General features: G+C 40.8%; 1 protein-coding gene across 3 annotated transcripts in view; it reads left to right on the forward strand.

Moving 5' to 3' along the window:
- SPPL3 (signal peptide peptidase like 3) overlaps positions 1 to 24,950 on the forward strand; it is a 146,506-nt gene that overhangs the window by 75,317 nt on the left and 46,239 nt on the right. For 2 of the 3 annotated variants that reach the window (XM_030582439.1, XM_030582440.1), the window contains exon 2: positions 13,656 to 13,733. In XM_030582439.1, coding sequence (XP_030438299.1) covers positions 13,656 to 13,733 — 78 coding nt within the window. Of the gene's footprint in view, positions 1 to 13,611; positions 13,734 to 24,950 lie in introns of those variants that run through there. The other variant, XM_030582438.1, reaches the window with a different exon arrangement.

Consider the following 24,950-nt stretch of genomic DNA (forward strand, 5'->3'; position numbering starts at 1 on the left):
TTTTCATTTTCAGTGGGGGAAGCCTTTTGTGAATAAGGAGAAATTTGAGAGACACTTCTGATACTGTGAACTTTGTTTCTCAAATCTTCTGGCTGCTGTAAGCTGTCCAGATTTAACAGCCATGTGCAGTTAAGGTTTTTTGTCTGAGTACGCTGACAGACTTATTTTGTTAATGTGATTCATGGGAAAGACAAGCAGACTACTCCAAATTCCTTTAGATTCTAACAGGAAAAAAAAATTATTTGGATTAAATGTTTAGTGCTATGGGTGTCATGTCTCTCTTTTTGAAAAACGTGACTGTAGCTACAAGTGTTCAGATTTAGCTGTAGTGCAGTGGCAAGCCCAGTTACAAGCTCTTATATGCACATACCCTGAGCTTCTGAAGCAAAGACAGACACAATTGATCAGGAGTCAGTTTGAAAAAAAGTGGTAGTTTTCCAAGCTTCACTCACAAAGTGAGCCCCACCCATGTGAACCCAAAATAAAACTACTCATGGTAAATTGTGCAGATATTCAAAATAGGATATGTGTTGCTTGGCTCCCCTGGGCACCTTGATGGGCTCCCCCTTGGTGGAGCTTGAATATGCTGATGGGCTGTTAAGCTCTTTGGGCTTGCCTCCTCTTGATGGGGTTCTGAAGTGGTAACTCCCAAATGGGGCACAGTTGTGGCACCAAAATGAGATGTCACTCAGAATAAATTATCCAGATGTGTAATTCTCGTCCTTGTTCCTTACGTGAGGAATAAAATAGTTAATAGTTAAACTGTCACTGAGCATAAGAGGTAACGTTTCATGGAGATGAATTTGACACTTCATACATTTTGGGTCTATTGTTGCAGACTCAATTCTGCATTGGTGACCCTTTGTTCATGTTTATGAGGTTTTCTCTATAACCGTGACAGCTATAAATATGTTTTTAAATGGAAGCTGAGTTTCTGGAGAGTAAGCTTTAGAGAAGTGCCAGTGCAATGTATGAGCACTTACTAGCTGTTTCCAAGTTTTGCACCTGACTTAATCTTTTAGGATATGTCTTCACTGCAGAATTAACTTGAGTGATTGGCACCCAAGTTAGTCTAACCTGGATGTGAATATTCACACTACAAAGTGTCTCTTCACTTGTGTGGCATTTGTCTGTATATCTCACTAGTTCTTCTAAAGGCATATCCGTGCTGCAGTAATAAGACTAGTGCTAATCCTTTTAAGTGAATTATGGCAGAAATTGTCTATCCTTCTGGGAGGGTGGGCAAGAGCAAATTTGGGGAAGACACTGGAGGACTATCAGCACACAGGTGACTTAATCTGCATCCTTACTACATGTTGGGCAGGTGAAAGCCTCACTTGGGTTTTAGCCTACAGCCCCAGATAAGCTATCTGCTCAATGTTGAAAGTACTAACATACTCTGGTCACAGGGTTTGGGTGTAGTCAGGAGGATTGTTAGGGAAACACTAGGTAGGAGTTCAAATTAACTATCCTATGAAGATATACTCTTAAACTAGACTGTAAGTCATCCAGAGTGTTTGTACTGCATCCATGAAAGAGGCTCTAGTTTTGACTGGGACTGTTGGGCATTACTAGCGTACGTTTATATTTGAAAAAACAACCCCACCTCCCCACCCCCACGAAAACAAACAAACAAAAACCAATCCTTTTTTTCCTGATTGGTATACTCATCCTCAGAGTAAAACTGATGTTTGTCTTAAGTGTTACCAATACATTATGCTGGAGATCGGCAACTTTTGGCACATGGCCCACCAGGGTAAGCACACTGGCAGGCCAGGCTGGTTTGTTTACCTGCCACGTCTGCAGGTTCGGCCAGTTGTGGCTCCCACTGGCCACGGTTCACCGCTCCAGGCCAATGGGGGTGACGGGAAGCGGCAGCCAGCACATCCCTCGGCCCGCACTGCTTCCCGCTGCTCCCATTGCCCTGGAGCGGCGAACCTGCATTAAGCAGTCTTCTTCTAAAATGTAGAACACCACCCACTGCATGTGAAACTTTTTTATTTTGTAACTTCCTTAAATGAAGTGATATTATGCAGAGTGTTGAGAAATAGGGTGAGGGTAGAGAAACTGAAAAAATTCATACTGATGAAAACACATCCCTGGTAAAAAGCTCATCTTTTGATGTGGACAAAGTATGTTTATGCTTTAGGCCAGTTGTGGTGATACTGATGGTAGGTAAGCTTTGAGTTCAGCATATTGTATGGTAATTGTGAAAAAATATTGAAAATTCTGATCTGGAGTGCAAGATTCTCCTTTGACAGCCCAAGGCAAGAAGCAGCACACCAAGATTTTTGGATAGTCTGTTTGCTGCCATGTGACCTAGAGAGAAGATAATCTTCAGCGTGGTCTACACAGTAAAATTGCTTTTTAGGTCTTAAACTTTAGCAGTAAAATTTTTTTTTCCACCATTGGTGGATCTCAGTATCAGATTCTAGATTTCCAGATGAGGATTTTTTTTGAAAGAATTGCCCATCTGCTGAGATGCAACCCATAATAAACTGCCGCCTTCTCATGTTTTGCAAGTTCAAAAAATCATGAGTGGCAAGTGCAATAGTAAAGTGATGCTTCATCTCCTCTAGTGCTTGTAAATACACAAGACCTTTTCATCAAAAGGGAGGAGAGCCCTGGGAGAGGGGTTGGGCAGAGGTTTAACTGAGTTTCTCCTTCCCAGCTCTCCATTTACTTGTGAAAGTAGGACAAATCTTCCCGGGGTAACCTACTGGATGACTTGGCAAGATATGGATAGTTGTCACTTCCCCAGCAGTAAGGTCAAGTAGATCAGGTGATAAAAGTGGTGTCTCGTAAGTGTGGCTGTGGAACACCATTTTTGTTGAATGAAGTAAGGCCTTTAGTATGCATTAAAGGGTGTGTAAAGCTTTGTGAAGCTGCTTCACGCATAGCCATTTTTCCCCCAGAAGTTGGAATAGGCTAGTGAGCTGAACTAAAAGGGGCCTATCTATTCTTTCATGGTTGAGGATCGATAATGGAACCTACCTAGTACTGGAGAGCTCTAGAAACTAAGAGCCAGTGAAAAATGAAATGATTTCAGGAATTTGAACTCTTGTAAATCTTGAGCCTAGACAATGTCCACACATTAGTAACCGATACTAGGCCCCAAGGTTAGTTTAAGGTTTCTTTTGAATGGTCTCCTTTATCTATGACTCAGGAAACAATTATCTCTTTACCATGTGAGTGGCTATATTAAATGAGACCAGGGCATGTCTGAACAATTGCAATTTCTTATATGTACCTATCGGTGTGCAAGTGGATTGTCAATGAGCAAGTCAGCTGTCAAACAATTAAAAGTCAAATCATGTTCATTTTGAGAACTCACTGGATATACCATTGTCTGAAATAAAGACTCTGGACTGGAATAAATTCTGTTTGAGTCCTTTGTAAAGCTATTTAAACAAGTAGCAGAGAAACACCTATTCAGATTTTCATCTCTGTGCATGCCGTATCTTAAAATGGTTTGTCTGTTACATACTAAAAGGATTTTAATTCTTTATTAGAATTTTTTATTACAATACTGAATAAATACTTTTGAGATGCTGAATTGCCTAACATGAAGCACTTACGCTGACCCATGTACACGTGCTATAGAGTAGGCTGACCTTTTTTAAGCCAATCCAGTGAGTGGGACTTGAGAGAGGCAATGGAAACCTTATCAGAAACTGAACATTGCAATGTTGGAAAGTGATATAGATGTAGGCTTTAACACAGAAGTCTAAAAATTGTACAACTATTCCTCTAAACAAAATGAATGGCCTGTGTATTTCATTTTAACAAACACAGGCTAGCCTCACTCTTATGTCTGCTTTGTTTTAACAATTGTTCGATTTTTCCTCCTTTTATCTTAAAGGTGCTCCAATACTATGGTGAGTGATATAGAAATGTCTATTAAAATAAATTACCAGTTTCTGTTTTTACATGTGTTTTGGTGAACTGCAGCTGGCCTCTCCTTCTGAAAGGATACTATTTAAGATAGTCGTTTTCCTTCCATTGCTGCTGTATTGATTATATTCAGTTACGCATACTATAAATGCATGAAAGGAGAGAACACAATGGGGATATGGCCAAACTTTTCTGTTGCTGGGTATAAGGGGCCCTGTGTGAGGGCAGTTGATATCTAAAGGCACTGCCATTCAATATGCATTCTTTTCTTTCTCTTTCTCTCAAAATCCTGTTTGTCCATGGAGGTGTAAGACCAGAGCCAGTGGCATTTACTGCTGGTGTCATTGCTTTGTGGGATGAGTTTTTTCGTTGGATTTAGTTACACTGTCTCTAAGATACAGAGGCTGCTTAGTAGCTAGTGTTCTGTGCTGTTGTTCAAGAAAGCTAGATTTGATTCATGGTCCTGGTGCCTTCTTCTTTGGTCTATTGTGGATTGAATGTGCTGCAGAGACACATCACTCAACACAGATGGAAAATTGATAGGAGAGGCAATGCAAGGCATTTCCTTAAGTGACTTTTTCCATCAGTCTGGAAGCAGTGTTGACCAGTTTTTGTGGAATTCCTTTTAAAATCATTAGCTGGAGAGACTGGCAGCAATGTAAGAATCAAAGGTATAAGGTTGGGGGAAGTATAAAGGGATATGTCCTTATGGCTGTCACAATGGAGGATGAGCCTCTGGAAGGAAATTAGGACTTGTCTACACTACAGAGTTTTGTCGACAAAAGTTATGTCAACACTCAAAAAGCACTATAAAAAAATTGGTATTTCATGTTCACACTCACTCCCTTTGCCAGCAGTGTGTGTCCACACTTGGGGACTAGCATCGACAGTGTGAGCGGTCAGGATGAGCATTGTAGGACACCTCCTGGAGGCCAATTAAAGTGATAAAATCAAGCATGATGTCTACACTGGTGCTTTGCTGACAAAAATTTTGCACAAAAAGCCTTCTCTCTCTCTCTCTCATCTTTTGTCACCAAAACAGTGCATTTTTGCCGCCAAAAGTTGCATTGCAGTGTGTATGTATCCATTTGTTTTTGTTGACAAAACTTTGTAGTGTAGACAAAGCCTTAGAAAGAATAGCATTCAAGTGGGTAGTCTGAGGAATTAAAGAAATTGTACATGTTGCTAGAATGAGTAGGAATTAGTGTTGAAGGAAGCCTTTGTTGGAAGCTCCCAAGTGGTCTGGTTAGGGGAAGCCAAATGAATGATGCTACATTATCATAGAGAGAGAAGGAAAAGAGAGACATGCTTTGGACCCCGGATTGCTGAGTGGGAGGCCAAGAGCTTGTAAGTGATCTCTGCAGTTTAACGACGTTAAGTTTGCTGTTGAGACGCTTTATTAGCTGGTCAACATATTATCTAGCAGAGCAAAAAGTGTGTGTATGTATTACTGGGATATAGAGGTTATTCACTTTTGTCCAGAATGGGGGGAAAAGTTGCTTGGACTGCCTGCTGTAGCTTGTACTATGGTACATGCTTTCCACACTTAGTGTTTGAGGAGAGTGGAAGTGGTTGTGTGGCTGAATAGCTCAGTATTCCTGGAATTGTTCTGTAGGTAAACATCTATGGAGCTCTCTGTGCCAGGCTAAAGAGCTGGCTGCTTGGATTGTTGTGTAGACAAGAATACTCTCATTGTGTAGCTAGAAGGCTGACACACAGAATGTTGTAGAACAGTGCTTGCTGTGTGTCTGTCTTGGCATGCATTTAGCAGGCTCTGTGTTGTAAGCACTTGCCTTAAATCAGCTAGAATACAGATGTGTGATGGCGGACCAGTTATTAAAATCAGCAGTGGCCCTGCAAAACTGGAAGTTCAGAATATGGTCTTCAGTCCTAAAGAAAACTTTTGGGTGGTTTTTTGTCTGCAGATGGGAAAGTAGAGTTTATGGAGAGTATTAAATTGAATTATGGATTTGGTAATGACCTGATAACATCAGCTTTTGAAATGCTTTATCCATTAGATTTTTTGGCAAAATCAGTGATCTTAAGTTTATTTTCAGGGCTCCTGCTAGCCTGGTTAAGTATTCTTTAAAACCCACCTTCCAGAACGAATGTTCAGTTGGAGGTATGGTAGCAAAAGAATCTTATTAAGCATTGAACCTTACCAGAAGAGCTTGTGGTACTTTTCTGAGCACTATTTTTTGCACATAAATCTAACACTGGACATGGGCTGGGGCAATGCTTTTCATTTGGTGTACAGCTGAGTAACGAACTGCAGTACTAAACCGGAACCTTCAGAAGCCTGTTAGCTAACTTTGTTCAGCAGCTAGTTTTCTGAATGAGAGCAGGAACCAGGAAAGAGCTCACCTTTCCATTCTGGACAGCCTTGTAACAAGTACTACAAAGTGCTTTTTCAATGGATATTTTAAGTCAAAGGATAAATTCTGTTTTAAAACCATATCTTTTGTATGTATAATCTTCTACTACTGTTCTGACTGCTAATCATTTAGTTAATGTGACTTACATTCCTGGTAGACATTCAGTGAAAACTCTGGGATAAAGGCCATTGCATAAAGTTGACAATTTCTCCTATTACTTTTCCTGCTTGCATCCTTCTTTGAAAAAAATGTTTAACACAACTTTGTTTGGCATGCCAGTGATATGGCTCCAGTTGTGACCTGGTTAACATTTACATATGTATTCATAATAACCTGACTCCTGCACTGGCTAAATTAGATTGTCATTTAGATGTCTGTTCCAAATATAAATAAGTTTGCAGATTTCTGGAATTTTGAGTCGTGTCCAAAAAGCTAAGTAGATTATAAAATGACTCTCTCTGTAATTACCCCACTTACTGCAGATCCTTATTCTGGGTCTAGATTAAGTGATTAAAAATTCTTGTCTCGGGGTCAAGGGTTTTAATCCATTAGCAAACTGACCAACATTTAAGATGTCAGGTTTCAGGAAGCATTTCTATACACAGGCTTGAACAATACTCTTTAACATTCCATGTCTCCAGGCTATGTGAAGAAGGGAAATTCTAGTGGGATCAGACCGTATTTAGCCTCAAGGGCATGCAAATGTAGAGTGCTGTGAGTTAAACCTGCCTTTAGAGAGCTCAGTAGGGGAAGCGCTGCAGTCTGTCCACACTGACAGCTGCTTGCGCATTGGTGTAGCCACATTTGCAGCACTTGCAGCGGCATTGGGAATGGTGCATTATGGGCAGCTATCCCAGCATGCAAGTGACTGCAACGTGCTTTTCATATGGAGGGGGTGGTGTTTGATGGAGTGTATTGTGTGTATGTGGGGGGAGAGAAAGAAATTAGGTTTTTGGGGGGCTGAGAGCATGTCGGCATGCTGTCTTGTAAGTTCAGACAACAGCAGACTTCCCCCTCCCCCCCATCTCCCTCTCTCTCTCACAGCATTCCACACTAACTTGTCTCAGAGCAGATAAGCAGCCGGCTGTCAGAAATGGAGCTTTCAGATGACACATCTGCATTTCTGCAGTGATTCAAAACAATGACAAGAATGGCCTCTTGACTTAAGGGGATTATGGGACATTTCTGGAGGCTGATCAGAGTGCAGTAGTGCAACACCTCGTTCACACTGATGCCCGGGCGCTTCAGCCAATGCGCACCAAGTGTTAATCTTCTTGCTGAGGTGGAGTACCAGGAGCACTCTAGCCCTGGAGTCAGAGTGCTCCATGTGCCTTGCCAGTGTGGACGGGGAGTGAGCTCGGATGCCCAAGACTGCTTTAATGCACTCTAACTCGCAAGTGTAGCCAAGCCCTTAGCTAGGTGGCTATGGGGGTGTGAATTCAGAGATGCAGTTACTGATGTAAGCCCTGGTGTTGACACCGCTAGGTCAATGGAGGGATTCATCCGTTGACCTAGCTACCACCTCTATGAGAGTTGGATTAACTACAGCAACAGGAAAACTCCATTTGTCCCTGTAGTGAGTATCTGTAGTATGGCGCTACAGCTGCAGTGTTGTAGCTGTGCGGTTGTTGCATCTGTAGCGTAGCCATTGAGAGTTCCTTGTTTGAGTTCTGTAGTGTAGTTCTCAGTGTTTCATATAGTGACTTCATGTAACCGAAAAAAAGCTTTTGAACCCCTTCCCACCAAGTAATGAAGAAAGGAAGGATGTTTGTGACTCCCTTGGACCTGTTTGGGGCTCCCCTGCTGAAAGCGCCTGTGGTAGTGGATTGTACTGGCATCATAGTAATATGGTACTGAATCTGAGTTGTTTTTGGAACACTTTCTAAAAAAAATCTTTATGCAGAGAAGCTGGGAACACTCCACTGTCTACTTGGAATACAGGGGCGTTGCATCTTTACGCAGGGGTTAGGTTCTGAAGTCAGCATGTAAGGCGAAAATCACGTATAGTCAAACGCTCATTGAGTGGAATGGTGGGCAGAATTGCCCGCACTACAGGTACAGTATTTAAATTTTTGTTTTTCTCTTTTTTGTTCTGTTTTTGCCTAGCATGTATAGTTAAAATTGCGTAAATTAAATGTCTATGATGCGACTCCACTGTACATAATGCTGCTGTACCGGCAACACTGCTGTATGCAGGATGAAAATATCTTCATGGTTACTGCTTACCACCTAGAATCAACAGGTCACTGTGCTATTCTCCGCTGCAATGCTTTATAGGCTTATGTAAGGGTTATTCCAGTATTCATATAGAATTGTTTTTCACTTCACTGTAATGAAATAAACTTTATTTAAAAACAATACTTGATTCAAATCTGAGTGTATTATGGAAGAAAAAATCATTGAGCCCCGTAACATAAAAAATCACCCACTTTGTACATTTTTAAACATATTAAACTGTTCCATGAACAAGCAGCAATACTGGATAATTGTGTTAATATGCTATTGTACAGTTTGTCATATCTGTCATATAGCATATTAGAGTGGAGAACCGTGTGTGTTGGAGGGAAGGAATGATGCCAAATGGGGCCTTGTCTTGTAATATAGTGTATTAAATACCTTGTTGAGTGTATATTATATTTAAGTCTACGTTTTACTCTCAAGTATTTTTACTAGAGTTCACGGGCAGTAAACAAAAATTCATGGCCTGTGACCTATCCATGACTTTTACTAAAACTAGTTATGAATAAAACTTTGGGGGAGAGGGGTGGCTGCCCGCGGGCCTCATGGGTGTTGGGGGAGGGCGACCTGGCTGCTTGGGGGTGACGGGTAGAGTGGCAGCCCAGGACCCCTGCTGGTGCTGGGAGAGGAGGTGTTGGCAGGGTTGGCAGGCTCCTTACCTGGCTCTGTGTCTCTCTCCTCCCTTTCTCCCCCCCAGTTTGGGTGTGGGAGGGGGTTGGGGCACAGCACAGGATGAAGTGAGCTCTGGGTGTCAGTTACCTGGGGGCAGAGATGTGGCCAGGTAGCTCTGCACACTGCCTCTGCCTGCGGGCACCACCCCTGCAGCTCCCATTAGCCGTGGTTCCCTAGGCTCGTCTTTTGAAAGTGTTAAGTGTTTTGAGCAAGGGTCCCAAACGCGGTGCCCACGGGTGCCATGTCACCTGCCAAGGCATCTAAGTGCACCCACGTACTGTCCGATGGACAAGCATTTGCCGAAATGCTACCAACAAACTGCATCATCCAGAGGCGTCGCTGCTGAAATGCTGCCAATTTTCTATGGCAATTCAGCGGCGACACCTATTGATGTTGCCGCTTGTCAGTGGAATTTTGGCGGATGCTTGTGCGCCGCTATGGTCCTCCGTGGCTCATTGTTGGGCACCTGCCAGACGAAAAAGGTTAGAGAGCACTGGTTTTGAGGATGACTGGTAGGTCAGATACAAAGTGATTGCTTTGTGAAGTGTGTTCACAGATGATAGGGTGATATTTTTGGCCTTGTCTACACTGCAACTTTACAGCACTGCAACTTTCTCGCTCAGGGGTGTGGAAGAAAACACTCCTGAGCGCTGCAAACTTCAGGGCTGCAAGGTGGCAGTGCAGCAATGCTGGTAGCTACTCCCCTCAAGGAGGTGCCACAACTACACAGCCATGTAAACCACGGCAGTGCTTTAACGGTGCTAGTGAAGACATACCTTTTGTCTTTTATCGTTGTGTGAATTTGTTCAAGAGTGTAGTGATTGGTTTCATCCACATAATTGTTGTTGGGGCATTTAGTGCACCGAATGAGGTATAAGTCCCTGCAAGTTTCCACAGTGCGATTGCCACTTGCTCCTCCACTGCCGGTGCAGCTCTCATTCTGTTTTCCCCGTGGCTGGAGGACTGGGGTGAGCACGGCACACTGATCCAGGAATGTGGCTTTGCACATCCAAGATTTCTGCAGCCACTGCTCATCATCCCAAGCCTGCGTTAAAGTGCGATCCCACCAATCAATGTTCATTTTTCAGAAGCAGTGCTCCACCATCCGCAGCTGCTGTGTGAACGCCACCCACAACCTTGAATTGCTTCTTCCTATGTCCCACAGCAATCTGTCATCCAAGAAATTGTCATGTTCCCCACTGATTTGATTCATCTTACAGCTCTGCAGATACTCTGTGCTTGCAACGCTTATGACAATAATGCGGAGCTGTGCAGGCTCCATGCTTCTGTCAGAGATGAACAGTAAGGAGGGACATGCAGGTTCATGGGATTTTTACAAATGGTGCAAAAACTATGGGATATGGATGACACTATGGGAGACAGTTGCACACTGGGAAGTTGACCCATTGCTCCCAGTCACTCCTACCCAACTCATTTCTGTCCCAGCATGCATTGCCAAAACTTCACAAGAGATCATATGCTGGGTAGCGGTTGGTTGCACGCTGGGATACGGCCCAATAATGCACTGCGTTGCCCATTGGCACAAGCACTCCTGAGGAGTATGTGCAGCGCTGACAAGAAGAGCCAAGTGTGCGCACGCACAAACGATACACAGTAGAACTTCAGAGTTATGAACAACAGAGTTTCAAATTGATCGGTCAACCACACACCTCATTTGGAACTCGAAGTGTGCAATCAGGCAGCATAGGAAAAAGAATCAAATACAGTACACTACTGAGTTAAACTTAAACTTTACTATGCAGAAAAAAAATGCTGCCCCCCACCCCTTGTTTTTCAAAGCTATATTCAGACAGTGTTCAGTTGTAAACTTTTGAAACAGCCATAACATTTTTCTGAGTTAGGAACATTTCAGCATTACAAACAATCTAGATTCCCAAGGTTTACGTAATTCTGAGGTTTTACTATACTACCTGCTGTGGCTTTATGCCAACATAACCTGTGTCAACTGAAGTTTGTAGTGTCAACGTGACCTAAAAATGCTTTCCCAGTTCTGTTGCTGTGGATAAGTAAAAAAGGAAAATTTGTATGACTCATTCATAAGCTGACCCTATAATTCAGGGGTCAGCAAACTTTGGCTCCCAAGCCATCAGGATAAGCCGCTGGTGGGCCGAGATGGTTTGTTTACCTGTAGCATCTGCAGGCACGGAAGTAAACCTAAGTAAACAAAGTGTTCTGGCATGCCAGCTGCTTACCCTGACAGGCTGGGACAGCAACTGGTGGGAAATGTTTTGGTGTGGGAGAAGTTGACCCCACCCCTAGCCCTGGACCACCACACTCTCCCCATCCCATCCCTTCCCACTTTATCTAGGGAGGGCCAGGGGAGGATGTCTCTGGCCTGGTTAGACCTGCTCTGGCGGGCCGGGGCAGGTGGCACGGCCGCAGCCTGCTTCAGTGCTGCAGCTGCTTCGGAGACTCGGGGGAGAGCAATGTGACCAGAAGCGGAGAGACTCTGGCCCTGCCTCTGCCCTTCTATCTCTACTGGCTGTGTTGCCTCTTCTTGCTCCCTCTGTTGGGGGAAGGGGCTGTGTCCCACCTCTCCCTCTCTATTATCTATTCATAGGCTGACCCCCTTCTCTGATGCTTCTCCTTTTTACTTAACAAAATTTGGCTTATGAACAAATATATATGGTAAATAAAAAAGGCAGGGTGAGGGGGAGCATGCGAAGTAGAGAACCATACCCCCCAGGCATTCTGTGGTCTTTGTAAAGAAGTGAAAGGGTACTTTTTGTCCTTTTGCTGTTGCTCACCTTCAGTCAAGTGATCTAGGGATAAACCAATTTAAGAAATGGATACATTCGCATTCTCACTTGTTATCCTCTGATGCCTTTATAGTTTTGCTGTAGTATATTTAATGTATATAGTTCAATATGGTGAAGTTGCTGATGGTACCTGTGTATTGAAGTACAAAGTAGCTGTTAACCTAGGTTATAGTAACCTCTCATCAGGTTATGATTTAATAGTGAATCTTGTAACAGGGAAAGTTGTGAATAGATTTGCTTACGCTTAACCCAGCGAGTTATCTGGGTTTGCAGGGGTGATAAAACACTGTCATACTAAAATATTAGAGTTGATATGTTATACCATGTAGTTCAGATGGAGGAGATATGCGTAAATTGACTATCTCCAATAACACACCATTCATTTATTGTAGAAGAAAAATGAGTAAGCGTACCTAAATACTTGTTTGAGTCAGTTAGCTAGTCATCTTCCATTCATTCCTTTTGGTTTACAGTAGCTTATTGGCAATTTCTTAGCTGTCAGACCTCTGAAACACTCAGTTCTAAATTTTTGTACAGGTTTTAGGAATCTTACAACATACACATCCCCATGTTTTAGACATTTTGTTTTGGTATAATCTTACAGAGGGAAGGATCATTGTGTAAGTCACCTGAATACTACAATAATGCAAGTGGTATAAAAACGTATGTTGCCTGTACGGACAGAATTTCTGCCGCAGAGTGAAACTGAAGCAATCCAGTGATTGCTAAGTGTTCCATGTCAGGTTTTAACTTTAGAGGCATTTTGAATCCCTCATGCCCTGAAAATATGAATGCTAGACGCCCAATAGAAACTCTCGCATAAATAGATACATATGCAAAAACTTGAAATTTGTCAAGCGGTGGTATGAACATATTTAATTCTGTTAGATTGCTGATTTATAAATTTGGCAAAAACACCATCCCTACCCCAGAGTTTGCAATATAAGCTAGACACAATACAATTCAGTCTCTTGGGGGTAGGGAACCAAAAATTAGATAGCGTAGGCATTAGGGACACAAGGCTGTTAGGAATCTTAGTTCTGTATTATAAACACATGTGGGAAGCCATGTACATATGTATTCTGAAGTCTGATTTCTCAGGAAATCTATGCAAGTAAACTGACATTAGTGAGTTTAAGACTTGGTCCTTACCAAAATCTCCATCAGAAGTCCTATATCAAAATATTTTCATCTTTCATGTAAGGTATAATGTTATGCAGTTATGTGGGATGTAGTTAAATACATGCTGCAGCCTGTTTTCTCTGAAATAATGCTTGGTCACCATTCTACCTTTTGTGTTACCAGTTAAGTCCTATAACTAAGTACTGTTTGAGAAGGCTGCATCTTATAGGCACGGTTTCATTAGATAAAGCTAAAGAATCTTCCCCCTCCCACATGCTTTGGCAGAAGCTCCCGTGTGGTGAGCTTGGCACAAGTTACCACAAGTCATATTTGATCACTGTTTGAATACTGCAAATAATTTGTGAGTCTATCATTGAATGTTATAGGCTAATTATAATTAGTCAGTCTTCTAAGTGTTTTCTTATTTGGCATTGACATTCTAGAAATAGCTACCTTCCTGACTCGTCATTCAGTGTCCTCTTTGTTTTGTTAACGTAAGCTGAAGAGTTATCAAATGACACCCAAAAGTGATGCTCTGTGGTGACACATTGTGCCTTTCTCTTCCCCATTCTAGGGCATATTCCCTTGTGGATTCCAGCCAAGTGTCTACATTCCTGATTTCCATTCTCCTTATAGTCTATGGCAGCTTCAGGTAAGACTGTTCTCTAAAGCTTCTATTTATTTCAGATGTAAACTTCATTATGAACAGCATTTACATTCAGTACGTTAGTCATGTCAGTGCCTGCTTGTTAGGAGGGGAAAGACACATCTGTCAGTTAGAGCTAGACCTATTCTAGAAGATGTACCAAAGAACTGACTAATGCTTAGCAGTTAGTGGTCTGACTTTATTTAGTATGTGTGTTTGTTTCTATCTTTCTCAGACTGATACTTGTTGTAAATGGACTTTAAATTTTCACTTTTGGTTCTGAGAAGGATATAAAGAGGAGGAAGAAAATGGAAGGACCTGGTGTATTTGGAAGACCAGTTCCTGAAGTATGTAATTATATGAAGGCAAATCAAGGTCCAAATATGCCACAATAGCATCAACTATGTGAAGGCATATCAAGTATACCACAGCACTGTTTTACACTGTATATGGATTAAATTGGCCAGGGACACATTTTCCCCATCCATTTGAAACTATCTTGTAGGCTGCAAAAGGATTAAATAAAGTATTTTTGATACATAATCCGTATAGCAGAGTCACAGAGGACTGTATAACTTCTTGTCACTGTTTTCCACATGATGGAATTGGTGGTTGCTGTAACTGAAACCTGTAAAATATATTTGAATGTCTTTAAAAATTAAATGAGTTGACCAATGCATAGCAGGAAAGTTGTGAAAGTAACTATCCATTGTGTTGGGGACCTCCAGTTTAGTTTAGAGAAACCAGTTGAACTGCAGCAGTTCAGGGAGGAAGGGAATACAGAATGTACTGCATCTAGTATGAAATATTTGACTACTTTGAATATGGCCAAGAGACAGGGTGTACCAGTTGAACAAAATATGTAAATTCTAGTTAGTTAAACCCCTGACATTTAAAAAATTATGAAAAACATGTTTGCTTTATTTATCAAGCTTGGGAAAACAATAGTACATAACTTCTTGTTACTAATGAATCTATGGTAAACAGCCAGAAATTCACAATGAGCAACTCCCTTCTCTTCATGTGTCAGTATATTTATGCCTGCATCTGTAATTTTCATGCCATGCATCTGAAGAAGTGGGTTTATTTTACCCACAAAAGCTTATGCCCAAATAAATCTGCTAGTCTTTAAGGTACCACCGGACTCCTCGTTACAGTGAGCAACACATCACAACATCATTTTTTTTAATGTTCCAAAACCAGGTGAGAGCAAATTCAAGTCTCAAATGGTCCAGATGCCAACCCTTAAGATAAAGGTTGCTGAATCCCATCATACATTAAGCAAAGTTGTGTAACGCAAACAGTGATTTTTTGGGGGGAAGAACTGGCTGTCCCTATCATTAAGATTAGGCAGGTATTACTCAATACTCAGAGGGGTAATATTGTACTTCGGATAGTATTAGAGCTGAAGAAGCCTTTCATCAAAGAAAATGTTACAAAAGGTATATAAGCAAAAAGGGCAAAGAAGGTATGGAGAACAAATAGCCAAGTATATTAAGATGATTAATGAATATTTAAATATTCTAGGTGCAGGAGAGTTTTGGACCTATCTGGCTTATGGTCGAGGGGGTAATTAAAGTGAATACTGTATTTGTGGAGAAGTTACAGTAAACTGTAATTCTACAATGGTTGAATGTTTGGATTTACATAGCAGTAGAAAGTATCAGAGGGGTAGCCATGTTAGTCTGGATCTGTAAAAGCAGCAAAGAGTCCTGTGGCACCTTATAGACTAACAGATGTTTTGGAGCATGAGCTTTCGTGGGTGAATACCCACTTCATCAGATGCATGTACGAAGTGGGTATTCACCCACGAGAGCTCATGCTCCAAAACGTCTGTTAGTCTATAAGGTGCCACAGGACTCTTTGCTGCTATAGCAGTAGAAAGGGTCCGTAGCCATATCATAGAATATCAGGGTTGGAAGGGACCTCAGGAGGTCATCTAGTCCAACCCCTTGCTCAAAGCAGGGTCAGTCTCCAACGAAATCATCCCGGCCAGGGCTTTGTCAAACCTGACCTTAAACTCCTAAGGAAGGAGATTCCACCACCTCCCTAGGTAACCCATTCCAGTGCTTCACCACCCTCCTAGTGAAAAAGTTTTTCCTAATATCCAACCCAAATTTCCCGCACTGCATCTTGAGACCATTTACTTTGTTCTGTCATCTGGTACCACTGAGAACAGTCTAGATCTATCCTCTTTGGAACCCCCTTTCACGTAGTTGAAAGCAGCTATCAAATCCCAGCTCATTCTCTTCTGCAGACTAAACAATCCCAGTTCCCTCAGCCTATCCTCATAAGTCATGTGCTCCAGCTTCCTCCCCGCCTCCCCAATAATTTTTGTTGCCCTCTGCTGTACTCTTTACAATTTTTCCACATCTTTTTTGTAGTGGGGGGCCCAAAACTGGACATAGTACTCCAGATGAGGCCTCACCAATGCTGAATGGAGGAGAATGATCACGTCCTTCGATATGCTGGCAATGCTACTACTTATACAGCCCAAAATGCTGTTAGCCTTCTTGGCAACAAGGGCACACTGTTGACTTATATCCTGCTTCCTGTCCACTGTAACTCCTGGGTAATTTTCTGCAGAACTGCTGCCTAGCCACTTGATCCCTAGTCTGTAGCAGTGAATGAGATTCTTCCTATATTCTAGGAGATCTTAAAATTAATATTTTAAGATACAACAGAACATAAAGTACAGCAGCACAGTGCAGTATAAACCCCCAACAATGAGCCAGGAACTCTCAAACTTAAATCATCCCCCTCTTCCAGTAGTTCTCCACCTTCAAAATTGCCCCCTTAACCACCTCATCCCTTTTAAATGTTGCTCATAAAACACTCTTGCAGTGTGTCCTGAAGATCTCCAGATTTCGACCATTACAGCCAAACTGGGGAGTGAATTCCAAAACTGAGGGGCTCTCAGAGTGCGCCCACGCAATATCTCCCCGTTTTTTTATACTAATAGGCCTTCAGCTTATCTCTGCTATGGTAGTAGTAGTATGGAACATGATGGAGAGAAATTTCCATCCCGTTTGCTTTCCTGGTCAGGCTAATGTAATGATTTATACAGGAAATCATCATGTGGTATTAACAGAAGCATCTAAGATATAGTTAAGCTAATTAAGAAATTCAGGTGCAGTGGTAATTTGCAAGGTAGTGTTCATTTGGGAGTTCATAAAGCAATAAAACACTAAGAGAACTTCTGCTGAAATAGGTAGTATTTCCTAAAAGAGCACCTGTCCCTGAAGAAAGGTGCAATATTTGTAACCTTCCTGTCTTCAAAAACAAAATAGTGATCCCTGAAACTATAGATCTGTGAATCGCATCTCAGTATCATATAAACTTTAAGGACAGCATAATACAGTACTTGGCTAAACAGTGACCAAATCATTATTACACTGAGTAAGCTTATACTTCTCTGAACTATTATTTTATAGAAAAATAGTGAAATAATGGAAAATGAGGAGCTGGATGCTCTTCAGCTAATAATTAATTGGAAGATGGATTGTTAAATTGGCTTTTGAAAAAGTTCTTTGTAAGAAGCTAGTAAAATAACTGTAATTCGGTTTTGTTAAATGACTGTAAAAATGGTATTGAGGAGTTTCCGTGCTTACATAGTGATTTAATGGGCTAGTTGCCCTGTAAAACAGTTTGTCTCCTTTGTGAAATTAATTTGTGATCTTATAGTCAGGCTGAGTTCTTCTCTTGTCACTGATATTTATCAGTAATCTTGCAAGTGAGACGTTTCCCTCATACTTTGGATTGTCTGTTTCATTTAGGCCCTGAATAATGAATGTGCAGAAAGCTAGTGTATCGGAGATGCTACATAGTTGTAACTGATGAAATTATTTGGTTTTCTGGATCTTCAATACTAGTAGCAGTGTTCTGGCTCTACAATGCTATTTTAATCACTTTTCAGAGTAGAAAATTCCTTAAAGTCCCGTTGTTGAACAACACATATAAATAAGGAACACTTGTATAACATGGCTACTCAGCACGGGCAGACGCTGATAGTGGTTTGTCCCAATCATCAGCATTGGAATCAGGGTCATTAAGGAGAATTGTGGAAAACTATAGAAGAATCTAACTTAACTAGTAGCAATCAGACGATTTGGTGGAATGATGTTGGATAATTGTGATAAACAAGGCAAATGCAAATTGAGAAAATATCCCATTTCAGCCCAGAAAGCTCATTTTCCCATTACCATGAATAACTAATTTTTTTGATGCTGCTAGAGACATCTAGCTTCCTATTTTGAGTACATGGAAGCACCTTTCTGTTGGCTGTTTTAGGCAGTCTCTTCCTGCTTCGAGAGTACTTAAATTCTCTACCCCACTTTCTAATTTTGGTTAGACTACAGCTTCTTAATTTAGGGGATGGTGATCTGACTTCAACTTAGCATGGGCTTGTCTACAATGACACTTTACAGCACTGCAACTTTCTTGATCAGGGGTGTGAAAAAACACCCCCTGAGCGCAGCAAATTTCAGCACTGTAAAGCACCAGTGTAGACAGTGCACCAGTGCTGGGAGCCACATCCTTTGTGGAGGTGGGTTTTTTTAGAGCGCTGGGAGAGCTATATCCCAGCACTCTGTTGTGACTACACAAGCCATATTAAAGCGCTGCAGTGGCAGCACTTTAACATTGCCAGTGCAGACTAGCCCCATGTCTCCTTGCCTGTAATGCTGCACAAATGTGAAGTGTGCATTTTGGAAGGGCAGGGTGGAGAGTGAACTTGTGGAAAAACTCAAGTGCCAGTCTCAGTCCTTTGGCCTTTGTGACAATGCAGGAAATGCAGGCTTTCTATGAGGGAACTATCAAGCAGCACAGAGTTGGAAGACCTGTGATGAACAAGGCTAAGAACATGACAATCTGTTTCAATATCTTATAAGCAGCAGTGTATCTATTGAGGCCAATGTGGCTGACTCATTGTCTTCTGATAGTTGGGAGGAAGGATTAGGTTTCTTCAAGGTTGGACTAGCCCCTAATTTTATATTCCTGCATAGTGTTCATAATACAGCATATTCCAATCCATATAATATCTTTGTCTGTTAACCAAAACTAGTATGTTCTTAGTTCTCATGTACAACCATTGTAATTAATCATTCTAACAAGATACAAACTCAGAATAAAAAGAGCAGGTGCCAAATATGCATAGAAGCCTGAATGCAGAGATTCCTATATCTAATTTGACACATCTAATTAGATATTTTACCAACTATGTATACACACTGCCTTACCAGATCAAATAACTGACCCTACTAGTTGAATATCCTTATGTCGGAAAATACTGCAAGTTTAGAAAGAAGGCCTAAAATTTTATAACCACATAACTCTGCAATATTATATCACTGGGAGAATGCCTTTCTGATCACAGCTATTGGCCACCATGTGGTCTGAATCATGAGAATTGAAAACCATGTAATTTATTCTAACTAGGAGAATCTCACATTCTATTCTTATTCATGTACTACTTGCACAACTGTATTTGCTTCAATAATATATTATAGGACTGATTTCTACCAGCTAATTAATTACATTAAAGTATTAAAATATAAAATGAGTACTTATTTGACTATCTCAAACATGTTTATCCTTTTGTGATATCATGCCCTCGCTTAATCTGACAAGGTTCATCACAACCAGAAATGTCATATTTTTCTTATTTCTTTATCTTTGCAGGCAGCATGGGTAAATAATATAAAAAGACCTGTTAGCCACCAATACAAACTTGCCCAAAATAAAGAAGTTTTGACTAGTTCTAAGGCACCTGTCTTCAAGAGACCTGACTAAAACTATCCTTGTATTATTTTGTTAGTGATTTTGAGACCTCTTACATCTGACAGCAAAATGCCCAAGTTAAAGCATAAATTGCCTACTATCTGTGGATAGTTACCTTCAGATTTTGTTCCTCTGATTTCTCCCTCCCCCTCTTTTTTTTTTAATGGCACGATACTAGATCCTGTGTCACAGGACGTGTTTAACTAGAGCTTAGAGTACAGTTCTACAGCATTAATGTTTTCATTCATAAAGGTCTTTGAACCCCTGCTGTTTCTATCTGCAAAGCAGGGATTAAGTGTGAGAAATACAGTAATTTAAATTTAGCTGTGATAAATAATACCCCATGGACACCCTAGAATGTGACAGTAGTGTCATAAGGAATGTGGGGAAATTGACAGTAATACTACATTCTGTCTCTTCACATGGAGAGGGTCATTAGAATCAGGGTTGAGTCTCAAATTTTTCTGCAAGTTCACTTGATTCAGATAACAGTAGTCAGAATACAGATATTCTAGACCTAGGTTGGTGTGTTTTCCTTACATTTATTAAAAAACAAACCAACCCCCCCCCCACAAAGACTTCCATCTTGAATAATTTGCTATAAGATACAGAATTGTCCTTTCAGAAATTTGTAGAAAATAATACATTTACTTTATTCAGAATACTTGCTAGAAATCATTAGCACAGGGATAACCTTTTGGAGCCCACCCTGTCTGCCAAATAATGTTCAGCAAGAGAAGAGATCTGTCCTGGAAAATGGTGTAGGTGAGGGAATTTCCTTTGCTTCCTAGGAGTTAGGGGGACTTTAAGTTTGGAAGAGGTGAGGTTCTACACTAGACAGAAAGAGAAGGGTATCTGGGCTTAGTAACCCATATTTTGTAAGAAGTAGACTTTGAAATCTGAATTCCCAGTCCGGAATGAAGAAAACAGTTGTGCTGCTGGGTGACTTTGACAGAAGTGCAGTAATAGGATTAGAAAGAATTGGGTGGATGAGTAATTGGGATAAAATTCATGTGCTTGTTGGATTAATCTGGTTGAGGAGGTTCCATGGGAAGAAAACAAATCCACTCAGAAGCTTGATTTACAGTTCATCGAAATTCACTAAAGAAAAAGTGCCAGGAAACATCTGCATGACAAGAATAGTGGAACCCCAATCCTGGCAAAATCACATTGAGGTTCTGCTTGTGGTGGTGTGCACAGAAGGCAAGTTGCTTTGTGAAAATGTACTCAGTTAAGAATTTCAATTCAAGCCCCTCTAATCCCCCGACTCCTTCAGCTTATGTACAGTATTGTAGATTCCTTAAGGGAAGAGTAGAATCGCTCAAGGAGTTGTATGCTGCTGTGGAACTAAATGTACAAGTTCAGTGTTTAATCACATTTGTAGAATAGTCAGCTGGGCCAATTTTATTTCACATGAAAACCTTCAAGATATTTTGAACACTTCCCCTATCCTTACACAATTGCTTGTCATTATCCGTTTTCTCTCTTCAGTCTTCTATATTTGTTTAAATGTTGACGTTGTAGTGCCTCCCAAATACCACAAGGAAACAGCTAAATCCTTGATCTCATCTCCCATGAGTTAAATGGTCTAACAAAGTTGCACTAGGTTAATAAAAATTGGTTTTAAAATAGACTGGTGAAAACTTTTGGGTGGACATTTTTCATTTGATTTAAACCTGGCTTATATTGGGTTGAGAATGTCCACACAGGACTTGGCACCAGTTTAACAAAATTTGTTTTAAAAGTAATGTTAAACAGGTGCAACGGTGTGTGTGGCCCAAACCTCAGAGTTCAGGGTTTGACTTCATCCAGTTGAGGTTCAGTATCATGAGTTGTCTCCTCACATATTTTCGTTAGGTGCTACAGAATGCTTGATGTAGTCTTCGGCAAGATGGTACTGAAGACTGCTGTCAAACACTAAATCTTCCTTGAATATATACTGCTTTGGGAGGTCCCTTGGTCTTGTGTAGGCTATCAAAGAAAGAGGGGCGTTTTCTCCTATCAGTTTCTAAGAGTTTTGTTAGTGCCAGTATGAGCTCATTGTTCACTTAGATTAGCTATAGAGCTATTGACAAGGTACAATGAGGCTATCATTTGAGCTGAATGTGAATTTTTAAGTTAGTTCTCTATATGGAAATGCCTTCAGCGTACTCAAATGCAATGTGAGACTGCTAGACTTCTATCTATGGCAGGGGTAGGCATGCTATGGCACACGTGCCAAAGGCGGCACGCGAGCTGATTTTCAGTGGCACTCACGCTGCCCGGGTCCTGGCCATTGGTCCAGGGGGGCTCTGCATTTTAATTTAATTTTAAATGAAGCTGTTTAAACATTTGAAAAACCTTGTTTACTTTACTTACAACAATAGTTTAGTTATATATTAAAGAATTATAGAAAGAGATCTTCTAAAAATGTTAAAATGTATGACTGGCCCACAAAACGTTACATTAGAGTGAATAAATGAAGACTCGGCACACCACTTCTGAAAGGTTGCCGACCCCGATCTATGAGGTATGATGTAATCAAAATATTCAGTGTATTTTCTCCATTTTATCGGCCTATTTTGAGATCTTGAAGCAAAACGGTGTTCAGCCCAACGTTACTGACAGCTGTCCTCTTCAAGCTTATCCGTCAGTGCTGATATTGAACAACGGTGACAAGACAGAGCCTTGTTGTACTCTTGTGAGAGTGGGAAACCATACTGTGTATTTGATCTTGACCAAACACAGATTTCCATTCCTTTATAGAGCTCTTCTATGAATGACACTGTCTTCATAGGAATGCCTCATCAGATTCCTTCAAGATTGCTCAACAGTCAAAAGGAAATCTATCAAAAATGCTGAGCATGCCTTATTAAATTCAGTCATTCTCTCAAAAAGCTATCTCAAGGTAAAGATCTGGTTAGTAGTGGCACAACATGGTATTAAGCCACAATGAATATCCTGGCCTCTGTTTCCATGTTAATTTCTCGCATTAGCAGTGTGCATTGTGGCACACACTTGTTTTGTGATTGACAACAGCATAATTTCTCTACAGTTAATAGACCATGATCTCCCTTTTTGAACAGAGGCAGAATAAGACCCATCTTCCAATCGTCAGAGATGATTAGTGTGCCAGATGGACTGGAAGAGTGTCTGACCAATAATAATCTCTCCTTTCTACTCAGGGGTCGTGGTATAAGCTCATGGGGCCTTTCCTCACTTCTGTTTAGGAACTGTAGTATGAACTGCTTCTTGGTTAACAGAACGTGGCTTTATCAGGACTTCCTGTCTCACTTGAAGCAGAAGAGGGACACTAGATGAACAGTTGAGGAGCATCTTGAAATAATCTTCCCATTGATGCAACTGATCTTACATATTGGCTCATGCTGCCATCCCAGTTCTTTACTGGGCAAGCTGATGATTTTCAACATTTTATGGATGGGAGGAACTGTAACCCAGGCATTTGATTGATCGCAGTTAACTCATGCGATTAATGTACAAAAATAAATAGCGATTAACTGCAGTTTTAATCAGACTGTTAAGCAATAGAATGCCAGTTGAAATGTATTAAATATTTTTGGATGTTTTTCTACATTTTCAAATATATTGATTTCAATTACAGCACAGTACAAAGTGTATAGTGCTCATATGATCATTTTTACAGTGCCAATATTTGTAATAAAAATATAAATTAAAAAAATATTTTTCAATTCACCTCATACACAATACAGTAGTGCAATCTCTTTATCATGAAAGTGCAACGTAGAGACCCTGTTTAACCAATAAGCAAAATATTCTCAAACACATTAGTAAATTTTCAAAATGATATAAAGGGATTTGTCTCTGACTGACGCTAATAGGAACTGTATGGCAAAATTATTTGCATATTGTTTTGAAACATACCCCTACAGGTCCTAATAAAGGTCTTTAAAACACTGCTGAGAGCAAATGATGTGAGATTTAAATCTCTCCCCATTTTTGCAATGAAATATTTAAACTTACCTCATGTATACAAGAGGCATTATTGGAAGAAATCAATGTCTTGAGTCCCTTAGACTTTGGGAGACTAAAGCATTTGTGGAAACAAAATGGCTTAAGTGCAGTGTCTTTATAGTTGGCTTTTCAACTTGACATTTACAGAGAAGCAAGATATATATTTTGCAGTGAAGTTGCCTTAGAGGGAGGACATGCTCTCAGGGTTCATTAGAACTCATATAAATAATACTGAGAATGAAGCAGAGGGTTCCAGAAAGACTTCTGTCTTTCTCTCCATTTAAATTAACAAACATAAAGATAACTTATCTCCCCCTAGGTCCAAAAAAAAAAAAGGGGGGGGGTGGTAGTGGTAAAAATATCGCTACACATGAGATGTTCTAGCCCATGAATCAGGATTAAGGCTTAATGTTTCTCATTTAGGAAAAAAATATTTTTAGCAGAGACACACTTGCCCAGTTCTCTTCTTTTATCACCACATCAGATCCAGCACTGGATCATTCCCTCTGTCAAGGCTAGATGAATACATTTATATTAGTAGTCAGTTTGCTACCACCTTTTCAATTAAACGGAGAAGGTTACTAGGCAGTATTTCCCACCCTGCGTCTGAGTACACTGCCTCTGCTACATTCTTAGTCTCCTCTGCTTTGTAAAGCTGAGGACCCAAACTGTGAGCAATATGGTTGCAATGCATTGTGCTGCTATACATTTCTAAGGTAGCTGACAAGACTGTTTTAAGAAAAGTAGTATTGCTGTGCACTGTAGCTGTACTGCAGCCATGTAGTACCATGTCATCTGTGCTGGATACTGTATTAACTCTTACATCACACTAAATATTCTAAAGAAACTGCATATTTTATTGTAAATTTTTAATACTGAAAAACTAAGCCCATTTCCCCTCCCCCCCCTTCTCTCCCCACCTTCAGAAATCCCTAACCATCAAAATCCTTGTTCAAAATTTGGATCAGCAAATATCTTAGTAAAATATCATGCTTTGAACCCACTGGTTTGTTTGCAGTTAGACATGCAATTTAGAATTAGCATTGCTGTGTACTATTTTAGTCTCAGTAGGCTACTCATCAGTACAGGGAGCTTTATATGGGTGAGCAAATCCCTTCAGTTAAGTAGTTTTAGGTTGGGGCTTACAGACTTACAGTGTATGACAAGATTGGGATTATTATCCATTATGTCACAGGTAAACCTTTTAAATAGTGTTTTCCTCAAGTGTTTATATGCCTACTATAATGGGGGCCTGATGGGATCCTTTAGAGCAGGCCTGCACAACTTGTAAAGCGGCAAGGGCCACATTACTCCAAAGAAAACAGCCGAGGACCAAAACCTCCTGGCCCCGCGGAAACACTCCCCCCAGAGCCACCCAACCCTGCGGAAACAAACCCTCCTTCCCCAGCGCCGCCCCACCAAAACAGCTGTGGGACAAAAAGGAAGATTAGGGGTGGGGAGGTAATACTTGAT

This window comes from Gopherus evgoodei, chromosome 13, assembly GCF_007399415.2.
Source record: "Gopherus evgoodei ecotype Sinaloan lineage chromosome 13, rGopEvg1_v1.p, whole genome shotgun sequence".
Taxonomy (NCBI): domain Eukaryota; kingdom Metazoa; phylum Chordata; order Testudines; family Testudinidae; genus Gopherus; species Gopherus evgoodei.